Source organism: Doryrhamphus excisus, linkage group LG4, assembly GCF_037039965.1.
Source record: "Doryrhamphus excisus strain RoL-2023G ecotype Guam linkage group LG4, RoL_Dexc_Guam_v1.1, whole genome shotgun sequence".
Taxonomy (NCBI): Eukaryota; Metazoa; Chordata; class Actinopteri; order Syngnathiformes; family Syngnathidae; genus Doryrhamphus; species Doryrhamphus excisus.
The window spans coordinates 2,561,348-2,579,204 of record NC_136360.1 but is presented as its reverse complement, the minus strand read 5'-3'; the positions used below and the strand labels follow the sequence as shown (position 1 = coordinate 2,579,204).

Sequence of the window (17,857 nt, the reverse complement as noted above, 5' to 3'; positions counted from 1 at the left end):
TTATAAAAAAAATTAAAAACAACCTTAATTTGTAAGTTTCTTATAGAATTAATGTCAAAGGTCCAACCAGTGACGTCATAGTACAGCGATAACGCCATTAAATATGAAGTCACATGATGGCCACAATGCAGTGTTTCTGGAATTGTACATTTAAATAAAAGACCGAGCATGTATTGTTTAGTTATGTTACAACAAAACAGTTAAGAGTACTTACGGCATTTTCAAGCGTGATGATTGTAAAAGTCACACAAAAACTGGCACCTGATTGACTTTTTTTTTCTTCTTCTTCCTGTTGTAGTTTTGGGGCGGTTGAAATTCATCCTTTTGCAGCAACAGTGACATCATTGTCTCGGAGGGTGTATTGCACCCGCTGCTACGCGCTCCCTAAGTCATGCAATGTTACAGGTGAATTCCTGCACAACTGAATCCAAAAGCTTAGATTTTTACACTAAATTAGCATTCATTTCATCACTGTGAAACTTGAACGTAACACAGATCCATGTATAAACAGGATGCCCTTAACAGACAGTAGACAGTGCACTCGATGCCACCATATTTAATGCTGATTGCTCGTTTGTAATGGAGAATTTAAATGTCATTTAAATTTAAATGAATTTAAATATGCACCGACATTTTAAAGTGAAACCTAAAGGTTTATTCCATTTTTAATTCGGCAAAAGGTATGTAGGGCACCTTGGAACGATTGCATTTGTTTCTTCCGTGCCCTTTAGCGGTGAACACACAACGTTATTATTACAGTTGACTTAGCAACAGGCAGACCTTAGTAACGGCGGTATTTTGTCCGTCGGTGCAATTGAGCTAATCAAATTCGTGGTAATGTATTTGTTAGTATGCCATAAATATTTTTAAACCAAATATCCCGAGTCGTTAGATAATTTAGAGGTGGTTAATTTATCCAACCAAAGATGTCGTATTTGGAGTCATCTCAGGCTCCTGTTGAGGAGGAAGCTTTCTACTTGCAGTGTAGAGCCGCCTACCTTCAGATATTCAGATCTAGTCTGACAAATATCACCTCGAAACAGGAGTTATGTCGAGGTAAGTCATTTAAAAACATTTTTATTTGATTTTATTTGAAAGCTGTCTTAACAAAATCTCAAATCGGTATCTGGATCACATTAGGTCCTCTTCTATGTCAACGTCACACAACGTTATAAAATATTATCATTATAATACATATGGTGCAATATACCCAACACGCATTTGTGGACAAGTCATGAAGTCCAAATTTTCATGTAATTTAAGTAATTTTGAAAATGTGTTTATGTGACACACTTGTGTCACATTTTATTTCTGAATGCATACACTATATGGAAGACAGTATATGCATATTTTACAAGCTGCATAAAATGTCCCAACTTTTACACTGCAAACAAAAACGTAATGTGTAGTTGGAAAAGAAAGGGCTTTAAAAGACTTGTTGGCTGCCTTGTTTTGCATTTTCAAGTTCTCCAACTGGCTGGCAGAAATCCCTCCGAAGCCACTCTCGATAAATACTGGACCCCAGAAACGACTGACATGAACTTCGACGATTTCTGTGGGATTCTGAAATGTGAGCGGAAGGCTGAGAAGAACGAACTGATGCGAGTTTTCAAAAAGCTGGATACCAATGGTGATGGATACATCTCGCACAGCAAAGTGGAAAAACTCCTTACTACTGTGAGTTACAAAGCATTTAACGTGATGCATGCATATGTGATTTCAACACAAATGTTTAACTTAATTCACTCAGAGGGAGTGCTTAATATATTACAGTATAACATAAGAACCTTTTTATTCTAGATTTTCTCCAATATGTACAGGGAGGCGATCCAATGACACCTGAAGAGGTCAAGACCATTTTCTCATTGAGTGACATCAACAAGGATGGCAAATTTAACTATAAAGAAGTGAGTATGTTGTGTCAGTGGCATATTGTGTGTGTCCTAACCTGTAAAAGCTCTGCTAGCAGCCTTGGCGGATGATGGAGGCGGCCTCACAACAGATGTTTCTAGTGATCATCTCTTATTACTATTGAGTGACTATACATTGTATACTTTAAATGTGTTTAGCAAGTGTGCGAGGCATGTTTAGGGCTTATTGGATTGTGCTTTTACGCATTTAATTTGTTAGTTTCCCTCATTGTGAGTGAATACTATACATTGAGAGAGATAAGCAAAGTTCTGCAGCTGAAACTCATAATAAGAACTGTTACTTTTATTGCAAATGTTGAGCTGAAATTTGAAGAGAATGCCAACATCATCTTTCATTACCATTCATTAGTATTGAGTGACTGTATATTGTATACTTTAAATGTGTTTAGCAAGTGTGCGAGGCAATTTTAGGGCTCATTGGATTGTGCTTTTATGCATTTAGTTTGTTAGTTTCCCTCATTGTGAGTGAATACTATACATTGCAAGGTTCTGCAGCTGAAACTCATAATTAGAACTGTTACTTTTATTGCAAATGTTGAGCTGAAATTTGAGGAGAATGTCAACGTCAAGCTAGCAGTTTTTTCTGAGGTGGAATTGAGCCTTGTGTCATAACTTTTAAAAGGTGTCGCAATTACTCAAGGGTTTTCACCATTCGTGGCCGGTCTTGGAATGTAACCGTCTCGGGATTTACGGTATTACATATACTCTACCCGACCTATACTTAGGATATAGTAATTACCTTTAAAAAATTAGGAGTAAACAGATACATTTCTGTGCATTTTTCCGGAAAAAAATACTGTGTTTACAAAATTGTGAACATATTTGTGACAAAAACACCATTTTCTTTCAGTTCTGCAGACAGCTTGTGTCAACAGTGGAGATGTGTCAGATGGCCTCTTTGGAGAAACTCCAGGCTGACACCAAGCTTAAAAGACAAAACTTTGGCAGCCATTTAGGCAGTCCTCCTTATCCCTCCATGTCAGCAGAAGCAGCCGCCGCTCCGCAGACTGCAGAAGCAACATGGTCGGATCCAGACACCACACTTAGGAAAGGTACAACTACCACGGTAGTGGGTCATGTTTATTTGGTAGAGTAACTGACTTTTTTTTAGATGCACACCCAAACACACCATTTGCTACATTACACATCATTGCTTTGTTTTGAGGAATTTAATAGCGCTGTTATCGATCATTTTTTCCACTTCCAAGTGACAAATCACCTCATTAGGACAGTTCATTCATCATGGGAGCCACATTGGAACAGCTTGTTTGGAGGGAGGAGACTGTGAAGTGCTGTGATTATGGTAATCATTTCTGCCATTAGGAGATTGACAAACACTCTATCTACACTAGAGCCTAGCGCAGATTTTGCTGAGAGTGCTCTGGCTAAAAAGATAAGTTATCATGGCTCGGACAAGCAACAACTAATTCAGCCTTTGGATGTAGAACCATCAATACATCGCATGTTAGAACCGCTGTGCTGAGAAACAAACACAAACAAAACACTGGGATGATAGATGGGATTGATCTAAGTGGTCAGTCTATGTTCATGTTATTGATTTGGATAATCCCACCACTACTCATTGGGGAGAGGATGAGGGATTTGAAGGTGGTCAAGAGGAGGGCCCCGTCGACCGTCACTGCAAAAACAAATGAGTTCCTGCACAGTAGTCGGGATTATCACATTATTGTGACTCTCCCACATATTGATTTATACCTGTTACATTTTAATAAGGAGCTGACACAGGATGCTACCCGATTGAACATGCTGAATGCGATATTCTTTCATCTTGAAAACAGTTTGGTTTGCTCATTTGGCTCAGCATTTGTCAGCCCAAATGGTTGCTGACTTGTAAAGAATTTCAGTCATTCACACAGAATACAGTATATATAGATATACTATGCATACATGTGTAATTGTAGTTCACTCTTGGCTTTAAAGTTCAGCCCAGAGTCAATGATTGTGCCCAGTTATTTGTACTGGGTCACCTGTGCCCCAATTTCCCACTAAATAGACAGGAGAAAGATTTTATCCATTGCTGTTTTCCCCATCCTGGAGCAGACACACAAGATTACAGAGTCATCTGCATATTTCAGAATGCACCTGTTTTCATGTTGGCTCTGCATCATTCTGGTGTACAAGATGAAAAGTAAATGTGACAGGACACACTCTTGTGGTGAACTCTCTATTCACCCTTGTTGTTCGTATGCTGTCAGTTCAAAAAGCAGAGGAAGAACATGAAAAGAGAGGTGTGAGGTTCTAACCCAGAGCTTTCTGGCTGTGAGGCAGGTGTGCTAACCAATTTCCATTGTACCGCCATTTAAATAGCGTCCCAAACAATAATAGTTAAAAAGAAATCCATTTTTTTTAAAATAGTTCATCATATCACTTTACATTTTGATTTCCCCAACTTGTTCAAGTTCAATTGAAATAGTTTGCTTTTGTGTTTTTTATTGCAGAAAGCCAAGCATCCTCCCGTCCTTCTTCCGCACGCAGTAGACGCTCATCAGTGTCAAACTCAGCGCCTGCCACATCTGTCAGCAGCAAGGTGAGTTAAGAACCAAGCCGGTTAGCATGCAGGTAGTCGACGATTAACAATTCTCTGCATTATCAAACTATTACGGTAATTGTAATGGTTTTATTTCATTTGAACATGCATCAGATTACAATTGAGTGCATCACATAATCAGTTCACAGTTCCACATGTCCAAAAGGAGTAGGAAGAAGCAAAGCTTATTAAATCCTACCCCTCCATCTGGTACTTTTACAATCAGTAACTGTTACATTTGTTCACTTCCTGCTTTCCTAATATAGTTCAAGTTTTTTTTGTCACATACCGAAGTATTATTATTAAGTATTATTATTGTTTCTTACAAGGGTCAATTATTGTGTATTGACCCTTCTCAAGAAAATTTAGATTAGGTAAAACTATAATATGATCCAAATTACTGTAGGACTGCAGTGTATCAGAGTAAGTAGTGTATTTAGTACAGTTTTAGTATGTTATATGTTATAGCTTAATAAGGTAACTAAATTATTATTATTATTAAACAACTCAGTTTGATGCAATGTAGCTCAACAGCAATGCAAACCACAACTGTAAAAATCAGCATATTTTAAAATGAATACCTCTATGTATATTTCCAAAGACTCATATTGGCTACTAAAGGCTAAATAGGACACTTCTTACACACTATTATTTCTGACTGTATCACATGGTTTACAGTGTGTATAGTATGCAAAATGCAAGTTATTGAACCCCCGGATGAAAGCTCCTTTGTAAAGGCAGACTGCCTTCCCAGTGTCACACGTTTGTTGTCATTTTTATAGAGTAAGGTCAGCTGGTTTGCGTTTTCGCCAGGGGAAAAAAGTCAGATGAACCCACTGCATCGTCTATTCCATGACAGTGTTGTTATTTCATATTATAAACTTTGTGTGATTCTTGTCTGTGATTATTTTTGTGCTGGATAAAATTACACCAACTGAAGTGGTTTTTACACGTGTGTGCTTGGTGTGGAGTAGAACTAGAACTAGGGCCTTATTTTCAAGCCCACCTTGGTAACTACATATATTTCCATTTAAAGTATAAAGACTAGTTTGGTGCTATTTGGTCATCTCACTACTAATGTTTACAAAGCTCACAAACCCACACACAATAAATGCGTTGTTGTCCCTTGTCCCTGTATGGCCTCAAGCGCCAACATGTTGTGTAACATGACTGCCCTCCACTGGACGAACCTGAGTATAACAAGTATTCATTTGATTCACAGCACAGATTTTCTGTTAGAAGTCAAAGAAGGAAAGTATTTTTTATCAATGAAATAAACAGAGGTTGGACTAGACACCTGAGTTTGTTATATGTATTATATATATTTATTTTATGTATCCAATGTTGTGGGAACTGTGCATGACTGTGCCCCGGACCTAATAGGCATACTTGGAGGAGTCTGACTGACCAGCACAGAACCCTGTCTTCAACCTAACACCATTTGGATGAACTATAGTGCAGGCATCAGTCACCTCTGATATCAGGAATTATGTTATTCTGGATGAATGGACAACAAAATCTCACACACATTCCATAGTGTGTGTAGTGGTAAACTAACCATGTCCCAATACTTTGGTCCATATGATGATTTTTTTCTGTAGTAGAAGAAGAAAAAGACGCATTGTTTGCCATGAACACACACTTCAATATGCCTGTTCACCTCACTACACGTTTTGAGGCTGGATTGTTATATACATTTTACTCCTGCGTCTCACAGCAACTACGGTGCGTTCAAGGGCCGTGAACAAAGTGCAAAGGTTGGGCAAAAAAAAACATTATCAGTGAATCATAAACAGCAACCTAAAGATTATGTCGTATTTAGAAATACTTAGAGACTTTGGGTGAATGATACGGGTTTTCTGCAGAAAAAACAGCCTATTTTGTAAGGAAAAATATAATTGAATTGTTGTTTTTTTTTTAACAAAATCCTCAAATTTGTGGGACCCTGACTGCTGGCCACATCATGTTTAGTTTACAAAACCTAGCCTGCCAATGACATGTCTTCTATTTCCACAGCAGTGGCATCAGTGTTGCATGAAGGGCTGTTTCTTACTGGAGGCGGATGGGACCATTAGCTCTCTGCATTACCAGCTGCACCTCCCTCAAACTGCCAACATTATTCTCAGTATCCAGCCTACCAGCCTCAACCACAGACCAGGTACCAATGTAGTTTCACACGTCAAATCACACATTGAAGTATTTGAACATTAAAATGTTTACATTGCAATACTTTTTACTCCAGTAATTAAGTAAATACTATGCTGTGGTTTTTCTTTTGCATTGTCATGAACTTAAACCAAGTTGATTTTGGTCTGACAGGTTATGATGACAACTACATTTTGCAAGAATGATGTTCTTTTCTGTTGTTGAAATCCAGGAGCTTGTACAATCAATTTCATAATTGAAGTGACTGTAGGCCCAATACACACTTGAAGGAGACATGTGTCATGAAACTACTTTTTTATACTGATTTCAATCTGTTTTGCTATTAAGACAAGCCTTCCCCCTGGATGAATGTGGACACAGCTCTTTTTGTGATGTTAGCTGGCAACACAGAGGAGAGTTCGACACTAATGTGTTTCACTAATACAAAAGACAAAGAAGTAAGTTTGCTTTTCATATTCAGTTCAGTCATGTTCAGTGTTTATGTTTGTTGTTAAAAGCAACACATGAATAACATGTAAGGTATATAGTATGAATGGTGACCAAATGTCCTGTTTTGTAAAGACATATCCTGTTTTTTAAAAAACTGATGAAAATGTCCTGGTTTTATATATATATATATATATATATATATATATATATATATATATATATATATATATATATAGCTAATATTATTTCTTTTTTTTTATTATTTATTTTTCAAGAGGTTTTTGCACCGGGAAACTTAACAAAGAGATATTAATTTAATATTTATTCATTGATTCATTCATTATCTACCGCTTATCCTCACAACGGTCGCGGGGGTGCTGGAGCCTATCCCAGCTGTCTTCGGGCGAGAGGCGGGGTACACCCTGGACTGGTCGCCAGCCAATCACAGGACACATATAGACAAACAACCATTCACACTCACATTCATACCTATGGACAATTTGGAGTCGCTAATTAACCTAGCATGTTTTTGGAATGTGGGAGGAAACCGGAGTACCCGCAGAAAACCCACGCATGCACGGGGAGAACATGCAAATTCCACACAGAGATGGCCGAGGGTGGAATTGAACCCTGGTCTCCTATTTAATATTTAATTTAAGATATTAATTTCTTTATTTAAATGTATTTATTTAATATAATATGTTGAGTAACATGTTGTCACCCGAATGGTATGTGCCGCAATAGTAGGTTAATCAATTTGATGGTGATAGAATCTTTGTTTCCACAGAAGTACATTTGGAGAGGAGAACTAAAAGCCGGGATGTACTACCTGCTGCCTTTCTCCACTGGCTGTAAATTAAAGAAAAAGAGCAAAAAGAAAGTTTCTAGTAAAACTGTAGAACTTGTCTACAAAACTGACACTGGAGAAGTAGACCTCACCAAGGAGTTCCGGTAATTGCTTTTGTTTCTTTGTTAAAATGTGTATATGTATAATGCATATGATGCTATACACCTGTCATGCCACAGGGAGGTGCTATCTGAAATCTTTGACATGATAGACCTGGATGGGAATGGTTTGCTCAGTCTGGAGGAATACAATTTTTTGGAGCTGATGATCAGTGGAGAAGAGTGTAAGATAGGGACGTGGGCCATCTGCAAAGGTACAAGTCATGAAAACCTCCCCAACCTTCATGTAGCATTTCAAAATCAGGATTCATACATAGGACAACTTAAGTAAACAAAAACGTAACACTTCAAGAATCCCAGTGTTGTGATACCATTTTGCTTTTATATATTTTTTGTCTATTCGACTCTCTCAGCATTCGTAATATTTATGTTCACAGAGAATTTTGACATGAGAAAGAACCAACTGACACGGCAGGGTTTCATGGAGCTGAATCTGATGGAGGCGACAGAAAAAGACGGAGATTCCGATGACCTATGGACCCTTGTGGAAACCATGGGCTACAACCGTATGCTGGAGCTCGTCGAGGTTGTCGCTCATCAAATAACATGTCAACCGCAAATGTCAAAAGAAACACAGCTTGCTCTTACTCTCTTACTCAATCAGGCTTGCCCGTTTCAAATAGAAGTGCAGTGTGAGGGCACACAGCCAACAATTCAGCCGCTCAAACTGGACTCTGGGCCCAAGCTTCTGAACCAGGCCCTTCAGAGGTCCATCACTCTCGTGGGAGCAGCCAAGCCGCTGAAAGGACAAGATAACGTGCTCATCTACACCTACAACGGAGAACAAAGGGTCTCCTCCCTCATAGCCAACAAGGTAGAATACAACACTTTCTCTTTTCTCTGTACAATCATTCTACTCTGGAGCTATTTATAGTGGACCTGCATTAGTCTTGCATATCATCATACCATATCAGCAGTGTGTTGTTTTCTTATCCCTCTCTCATCGGTCTCTAGCCTTGCGGTGATTTTTGTGTGAATAGTTGCTTTTATAGATCGTTTGATTACGGTTACAGTTTGATTACAAAATGTAACTCAAGCTTATACAAACAATATGACAGAATGCTACACAAACTGGGATTATTCTGGATATAAAAGTCATGCAGCCAAAGGCTGTATTGAAATGTCTGATTATGCTGAGATGTTTATATATATATATATATATATATATATATATATATATATATATGTGTGTGTGTGTGTGTGTGTGTGTGATGTGGCCCACAAGTGAAAAAGTTTGCCCAACCCTGACCTGAGGAAATATCTTTTTTTTTTTTTTTTTTTTTTTTTTTACATGATTAGAATTATTCATTCATTCATTCATTTATTTATTTTCTACCGCTTATCCTCACGTGGGTCGCGGGGGTGCTGGAGCCTATCCCAGCTGTCTTCGGGCGAGAGGCGGGGTACACCCTGGACTGGTCGCCAGCCAATCAGCCAAGGAGTCGCCAATTAACCTAGCATGTTTTTGGAATGTGGGAGGAAACCGGAGTACCCGGAGAAAACCCACGCATGCACGGGGAGAACATGCAAACTTCACACAGAGATGGCCAAGGGTGTAATTGAACCTTGGTCTCCTAGCTGTGTGGCCTGGGCGCTAACCACTAGACCGCCATGCAGCCCATTTTCAAGGATATGACGCTAAATAAGTTGTTATTCGTTTTGTTTAGGGCGGAGTGGTTAGCATGTTGTTCCTCCCACATTCCAAAAAACATGCTAGGTTAATTGGCGACTCCAAATTATCCATAGGTTTGAATGTGAGTGTGAATGGTTGTTTGTCTATAGTATGTGCCCTGTGATCGGCTGTCGACCAGTGCAGGGTGTACCCCGCCTCTTACCCAATTAACCTAGCATGTTTTTGGAATGTGGAGAAAACCCACGCATGCACGGGAAGAACATGCAAACTCCACACAGAGATGGCCGAGGGTGGGACTGAACCTCGGTCTCCTAGCTGTGAGGTCTGCGCGCTAACCACACAACCGCCGTGCAGCCTGATTAGAATTAATTAAAGTAATTATTGATTATGTTATAATGTAATGAAATCACGCCAGGGCACCACCAGGGAATTAAGCAGTTCACTGATTATTTGTCTCATTATGACTCAATATTAGGCCTGGTAGTTAAATAACATGATAGAAACACTGTTTTTTGTTGTTGTTGCAGTCCAACCAGAAGGTGACGGTTCATGTCAACAACAAACAGAACACTAACTGCTGCAGCAGTAGAGGCCTGAGTGTGTTTGCCATTGAAGTACCAGCTAGAACTAAAATGGTAGGCCTTTTTTTTAACGGGTATTATTTAAATATGCAGCTAGTGATTTTAACCAAATAGTTCTGACATCATTGATTTAATTGGATTTTCAATTTGCTGTCTCCAGGTGTGCCAACATGTCCTGCCCATCAGTGAGAAACAAGATTGGGCTTACAACTGTGTGGAGACTTTACTGCCCCCGAGATAGAGCTTTATACGATATGCAGCATTTTTATGCCTAAATCCATGGTATCTCTGTAGTTGACTATCTATCTACTGGTTAGCACTCAGTACTGTGGGGTTGTCTTTGGGGATACTGCACTGGCAATGAAGTACATGCTTCAGCACTGCACTCGCGTCTAAACTTTACTTGCCCTTTCCAGCAGTAGAGTCTCGATCTTCTATTTATATCTCACAGACCATTTTTTGCCCTTTGACTTTCTCTACTGAAACAGTAGAGCCAGCTAACAAAATGTCATTTGGCATATACGAGATATATTTTATGACACAGTCTGCTTTTCTTTTCTAAAACTACACCTCAAATTAAAAAGCAAAATTGTAAAAATGTTCAAATCACATATCAATAAGAAGGCTTGACTTTTCAATCAGTGGTTATGTATTACTTATGCTTAACGTTCTATAAGATTAGATGGCAAAAAACTGTACTTTATTTTATGTATCACAACAAGCGATATGACAAGACTCAACTTTGCTTGGTTGGTGCAGAGTAAACACACTGTGATGCAACAAGCAAACATTCACAGCCTGAGGACTATTTCATAATATTTCACTCACAGATATGTTTGTGGTTTTTTTAACAATTAAGAAATGCCCATTTGTAAACATATTAGAGATATCTGTAGTTATGTTCTTGGTGCATGATAAACTAACTGGTGCTTTTTGCAACATTTGTGCATACAGTATATGACTACAAACTTAACATACTAAGTAGTGCAGTTTCCACCAACATCATTCCGTAGATATCTCTCTTTCCTATTCACTCAATATTTTTTATGCATATTATCATCATTATTAAGGCTAATTGCCTCAATACACAAGTCGGTCCAGAGCATGAAACGATCCCTTGCCCGGAAGGTGCCCTTTAAACTGGGGAGGTGGTCCTCCTGGGCGGGGGGCGTTGTACAAGTTAGTCATTCTGCCACTGCTCTCGCCCGCATCCGTCCATCCACATAGCGGATTACACAGGACATCTTGGGGTGCTATTTGGGGAGGGGGGTTGTCAAAAATGGTGAAAGTAACGACAGTGAAGACCAAGCCGTACACGGACCAGAAGCCCGGAACAAGCGGCCTGAGGAAGAGGGTTACAGTGTTCCAGCAGAACCAGCACTATGCGGAGAACTTCATCCAGAGCATTATCTCTGTCATCGAGCCTGCCGGGCGCCAGGCAGCATGTCTGGTTGTGGGAGGTGACGGCAGGTTCTTCATGAAAGACGCCATTCAGCTGATTGTCCAGATTGCTGCCGCTAACGGGGTTAGTAGGAAAAAAAACACCGATGTGCACTTTCCCCTTTGGACGAGCTAATATTAGCTTTCTAGCTAACAGGCAAGTTATTTATCATAATAATAGCAAAGCATTTAACTTGTCATTCTCAACTCGTTTTACACAACATTCAATAATTCAACTTTTAAACACGCGTTGAAGCATTGTTCCTTTAGTGTATACTTTATTGTATATCGTTATGTTAGCTAGTGTTGCAACCTGGCTGTTGCAAAGGTAGCTGACCGGCACTTACCCGGATGTTGCACTCACCACACTCCAAAAGTGACGACTACACAGTGGCCGTCAAACCACAATTATCGTCATGTTGACTATTTGTGCCATGGTTGCAATTCAATTGAGATTGACATGTAGAGTTTGCGGGTAACTGATGAAACCGTCGTTTTCAGTAAGCTAGCAACGACAGAAATTGGATTGGGACAGCACTAAGAACACAGTGCGTATAGTGTACAGAGTACGGAAGTGCGCGAAATGAAACAGCCTGTCATTCATTAATAGTGACACGACCACATAAATATCAAAAATGAACATATCTATGATGAGTATGATTAGGTCGAAGTACATAATACACAGTCAGGCAACAGTCGGGCATTGCAGCCTACATGACCGCCATGACCTCGCAACACCCGCTACCTTTGACCTTTTCACAATGATTCCTGACTAAATATACCCGACAGTTTAGTGCACATTTCACAAAAACGCCATTATCTTCTTGTTTTTAAAATGCTCTACAAGCGAGTAGAAACAAGTTTATTTAGGGTTATTTCATAACGTTATGGCAGCTACAGGGTGCAGAGACAGTTGTTGGCCAGCAGGGGGAGCAATGCAGGACGTGCCTCCTGTCACGTTTCTCTGTCCCGTGTTGGGTCCTGCAGCATGCACAGTATGTCCTGATGCAGAAATACCACAAAATATAGAATCCTTGTCTTCTGTAGTTAACAACTTCTGAGCAAAATAATATTTAATCATGTTAGGAGATTTACCAACAATATGATCAATACCCAGGTTTTACTAAAGTAATATATCAATGAAGGACTTGCAAATGTCATATTTTGCCATGTCATAAAGAAAGGTAAGAGCAGCATTAGCGTTTGCATGTGATAATAATTCTTACACTGGTGGTTAAGAAATAGGTAAGTGGGGAAATTGGGGAAATTGCATTAGTTTACACAAAAAAAACCAGACAAACCGCTTCACTTACTGGACACTTCTTTAAGCACACAACTACAAACGAAAAATATTCAATACAAGAGCTGTATTAGATATTTCTGCACTTTTCTGCACTATACCTTTATTTACATGACTCAATATCATGTGACTCCATTGCAGATTGGTCACCTGGTGATTGGTCACGATGGCATCATGTCCACCCCAGCTGTGTCCTGTGTCATCCGCAAGATCAAGGCAGTGGGCGGGATCATCCTCACAGCCAGCCACAACCCGGGGGGCCCCAATGGAGACTTTGGCATCAAGTACAACATATCCACTGGAGGCGAGTGAAGCACTAACAAGACTGTGTTCACATTTCATGGAGGCACAGCTGCCATTTATTGTGAATGACAATGCAACTGTCTGCTAAACTTGTCTTCAGGACCTGCTCCAGAGGGCATTACAAACAAAATATTTGAAATAAGCAAAGGCCTGCAGGAGTATCACATCTGCCCAGATCTCAAAGTGGATCTGTCAAAGATTGGCAAGCAGACCTTTGATGTGGACAACTTCAAGCCTCTCACAGGTGTGTATTTCAAAACAAAACAAAACAATATTATTCCAAAATTATTTTTTCCCCCTTTCTGTGTTATTTGTCACAGTGGAGATCGTGGACTCTGTTGCTGCCTATGCTGAAATGCTGAGGGGTATCTTTGACTTTGCTGCACTGAAGGAGCTTCTCTCTGGAGCCAATCATATTAATGTCCGCCTGGACGCAATGCACGGCGGTACAAAACAGCACAGACGTTTAATGACATTACATAAATAGGTTTCAGTGTCACAGCCCTTTTTGTTTTTCAGTGGTTGGTCCTTATGTGAAGAAGATAGTGTGTGAGGAGCTGGGGTCTCCTGCCAATTCAGCAGTCAACTGCGTCCCCAAGGAGGACTTTGGAGGGCACCACCCTGACCCCAACCTGACGTACGCTGCCGACCTGGTGAACGCCATGAAAGGAGGAGAGTATGACTTTGGTGCCGCCTTCGATGGTGATGGTGTAAGTCGATATTTTTATTGCAGCCCTTAAATCAGGGGTGTCGGAACTTTGTCCACCGAGGGCCGCGTACTTGGGCTACAAATGGCTCCTGGGCCACAATTTGGACACTCCTGCCCTAAATAGAACAGGTATTAAAGAAAACTGGACTTGGAATTATGATTATATTACAATTAGTAAAGCAGCATGCAGTATATTTGGAATGGAATTTTTGCAGGGTTCTTTATTGTCTGTTGAAGGTAGCTGACCCTCACCCTTGTTTGTGTCTCCTGCCCTTCCTTTTAGGACCGGAACATGGTGCTTGGCAAACACGGATTTTTTGTGAACCCTTCAGACTCAGTGGCTGTTATTGCTGCCAACATTACCAGCATCCCATACTTCCAGAAGACTGGTGTGAAGGGTCTGGCTCGTAGCATGCCCACTAGCGGGGCCCTGGACAAGTAGAAATCACACTCCCACTAACACTAACACAAGCTACCACCAGGAAATGATGTGTTTTTTGTGTGTTTTATTTCTTGTAGTGTTGCTAAAGCACTGCAGATGCAACTATACGAGACTCCAACAGGCTGGAAGTTCTTTGGGAATTTGATGGATGCAGGAAAACTGTCACTTTGTGGAGAGGAGAGCTTTGGTACTGGTGGGTAAACGTTTGGATTGTACCACAGAATACGTGGAAGTAAAGGGCAGTAAGACGCCCAAAAAAGCTTCACTCCCCTGTCTCTTAAACAACTAGGCTCGGATCATATTCGGGAGAAGGACGGCCTGTGGGCGGTGCTTGCGTGGTTGTCCATCCTAGCCAATCGTAAACAGAGCGTGGAAGACATCATGAAGGATCACTGGCAAAAGTTTGGGAGAAACTTCTTTACCAGGTAGAAGAAAATATGGCGATCGTGTGTGTTTTATGCCCCGTTTTGCACCAAGAAGTACAGTTCAGTGTGTCATACAGTACAATCGTGATTCCTTTGACAATACATTAAGCAAGTTGCTCATTAAATACCTTACGTGTGTGTGTGTGGCAGTGTGTTAAAATAAGTAAACTACAATCATTTTTAAAAAGGCTCCACGTATGTTGTATTACCCTACTCCCTCTTGCGGTCATATTGAGAACTGCACCACATACTTCTATTAGACAGTATGCTCGCGGTTATAACCATTACGTTATCATTTTAAAGACACAAATAAATGTTACCTGAGTATGCATAAACTTTCACTTAGGTATGACTATGAAGAGGTCGAGTCAGAAGCCGCCAACAAAATGATCAAGGACCTGGAAACGGCAATGTTTGACCCATCCTTTGTGGGGAAGACATTTTCATCAGGGGCTAAGACCTATGAGGTGGCAGTCGCAGACAACTTTTCCTACACTGATCCTGTGGATGGAAGCGTCTCCAAAAACCAGGTCAGGAATCTACTGTGGAAAAAAAAAATCACCCCAAGAATATACACATTTACAAGGATATTCATTCATTCATTTTCTACGAGGGTCGCGGGGGTTGCTGGAGCCTATCCCAGCTGTCTTCAGGCGAGAGGCGGGGTACACCCTGGACTGGTCGCCAGCCAATCACAGGGCACATATAGACAAACAACCATTCACACTCACATTCATACTTATGGACAATTTGGAGTCGTTAATTAACCTAGCATGATTTTGGAATGTGGGAGGAAACCGGAGTACCCGGAGAAAACCCACACATGCACGGGGAGAACATGCAAACTCCACACAGAGATGGCCTAGGGTGGAATTGAACTCGGGTCTCCTAGTTGTGTGGCCTGGGCGCTAACCACTGATCCGCCATGCAGCCCATTTTCAAGGATATGACACAAAATAAGTTGTTATTCGTTTTGTTTAGGGCAGAGTGGTTAGCATGTTGTTCCTCCCACATTCCAAAAACATGCTAGGTTAATTGGCGACTCCAAATTGTCCATAGGTATGAATGTGAGTGTGAATGGTTGTTTGTCTATATGTGCCCTACGATCGTCTGGCGACCAGTTCAGGGTGTACCCCGCCTCTCACTCAAAAGTCAGCTGGGATAGTGAGGATAGAAAATGGATGGATAGTTTTGTATGTTTTTGTTTTCTCACTCTTTTTTGACTTTCCTGTTCCCTCAGGGCCTCAGAATTATCTTCTCAGACGGTTCTAGGATTATTTTCCGTCTTAGCGGCACTGGCAGTGCCGGCGCCACCATCAGGCTCTACATAGACAGCTATGAGAAGGACCCTCAGAAGATTTACCAAGATCCTCAGGTCGGAACATATATTAATACTTATTTATAATCTTACTACATTTATTTTTTTAGACTTTAATTTTACTTTTAGAAAATAATTAGTGTACCTAATTGTGTCACACACTCAACTCATTGAATAAATGCCCAGAGACATATACAGTATATTTATTAATATGTGTGTTTTGTGCTTAGGTGATGCTGGCTCCTTTGGTAGACATCGCCTTGAAGGTTTCACAGCTGCAGGAGCGAACTGGACGTACCGGCCCCACTGTGATCACATGATTCCTCTTCCACGCTGCCTCCACTAACCCTTGATAACGACAACACCTCATCTCTAATACATCAGTCAGTTATTGGCCCCACTAAAAGGTACTGGATAAAAACCCAGGAATAGATGTACACTGCCATTATATGTTAGTGTGTGATTTTCACTAAAAGTGGAGACCTGTGCCAATTGACCTGCCTTACACAGACATCTTAAGAGATATTAAATTTAACATTTCAGTAGTGCAAAGTGTACATCTGAGTGCATGCGCTACCGTACTCGTAACTAGACTAAGCAGGTTGGGGTTGTTTCATTCGTCTTTGTCTTTCACCCTGGTGGACCTGGTGCCTTCCTCTTCTGTTCTTCCAAACCAACCCCAACCTTGAAATTCCTAAGAAAGCACGGTAAAGAAAAACAAACAATGCACTATTAATAAAATAATACACACTGTCATAAAATATTCTCGTCAAGTTTTGTATTTAATAATCTTGCTTCTGGGCTGCATGGCGGTCGCGTGGTTAGTGCGCAGACTAACCTCGGCCATCTCTGTGTGGAGTTTGCATGTTCTCCCCGTGCATGCGTGGGTTTTCTTCCGGTACTCCGGTTTCCTCCCACATTCCAACAAAAAACATGCTAGGTTAATTGGCGACTCCAAATTGTCGGTAGGTATGAATGTGAGTGTGAATGGTTGTTTGTCTATATGTGTCCTGTGATTGGCTGGTGACCAGTCCAGGGTGTACCTCGCCTCTCGTCCGAAGACATAATTATCGGATATCTCTAGTGTAAAGTCATAATTTCAAGAAGAAAATTTACAAGAAAAAACTTTTTTAGAGAAAAAAGTTGTATTCTTACAAGAAAAAAGTCACAATACAAAGTTAGAATATTACTGGAATAAATCATAATATTATGAGAAGAAAATATACAAAGTTTATAACTGTGATTGGCTGGCGACCAGTCCAGGGTTTACCCCGCCTCTTGTTCGAAGACAGCTGGGATAGGCTCCAGCACCCCCTGCGACCCTCGTGAGGATAAGCGGTAGAAAATGAATGAATCTTGCTTCTAGGGCTGCACGGCAACCAAATGGTTAGCACGCAGGCCACACAGCTAGGAGACGCAAGTTCGATTCCACCCTCGGCCATCTCTGTGCGGAGTTTGCATGTTCTCCCCGTGCATGCGTGGGTTTTCTCCATGGACACCGGCTTCCTCCCACATTCTAAAAACATGCTAGGCTAATTGGAAACTCCAAATTGTTGTTTGTCTATGTGATTGGTTGACAACCAGTCCAGGGTGTACCCCGCCTCTCGCACAAAGACAGCTGGGATAGGCTCCAGCATCCCCACGACCCTTGTGAAGATAAGTGGTG

General features: G+C 40.7%; 1 protein-coding gene across 5 annotated transcripts; it reads left to right on the top strand.

Moving 5' to 3' along the window:
* The first annotated feature begins 774 nt into the window (after positions 1-774).
* pgm1 (phosphoglucomutase 1) lies at positions 775-16,909 on the top strand. Of its 5 annotated transcripts, none has more exons than XM_078789968.1 (13): positions 775-1,056; positions 1,466-1,677; positions 1,821-1,907; positions 2,782-2,983; positions 4,391-4,479; positions 6,499-6,637; positions 6,973-7,082; positions 7,862-8,025; positions 8,101-8,234; positions 8,418-8,566; positions 8,645-8,854; positions 10,201-10,308; positions 10,415-11,137. In XM_078789968.1, the coding sequence occupies exons 1-13, from the start codon at positions 927-929 to the stop codon at positions 10,493-10,495; spliced, it is 1,815 nt and encodes a 604-aa protein (XP_078646094.1). In that variant the 5' UTR covers positions 775-926; the 3' UTR covers positions 10,496-11,137. The 5 variants fall into 5 exon arrangements, with proteins under 5 accessions (XP_078646094.1, XP_057929215.2, XP_057929218.2 ...); XM_058073232.2 differs by having other exon boundaries at positions 776-1,056; positions 6,496-6,637; positions 10,415-11,136; XM_058073235.2 differs by lacking the exons at positions 2,782-2,983; positions 4,391-4,479; positions 6,499-6,637; ... (5 more) ...; positions 10,201-10,308; positions 10,415-11,137 and adding exons at positions 13,136-13,298; positions 13,398-13,541; positions 13,618-13,743; ... (5 more) ...; positions 16,114-16,248; positions 16,422-16,909 and having other exon boundaries at positions 811-1,056.
* Positions 16,910-17,857: the final 948 nt, after the last annotated feature.

Excerpts from the sequence above, each read along its gene's own strand:
- pgm1 (XM_058073235.2), top strand. The coding sequence starts at position 927 with ATGTCGTATTTGGAGTCATCTCAGGCTCCTGTTGAGGAGGAAGCTTTC. Across the intron at positions 1,678-1,820 it reads TGGAAAAACTCCTTACTACT|GGAGGCGATCCAATGACACC; the intron begins GTGAGTTACAAA and ends CAATATGTACAG. Across the intron at positions 15,404-16,113 it reads GAAGCGTCTCCAAAAACCAG|GGCCTCAGAATTATCTTCTC; the intron begins GTCAGGAATCTA and ends CTGTTCCCTCAG.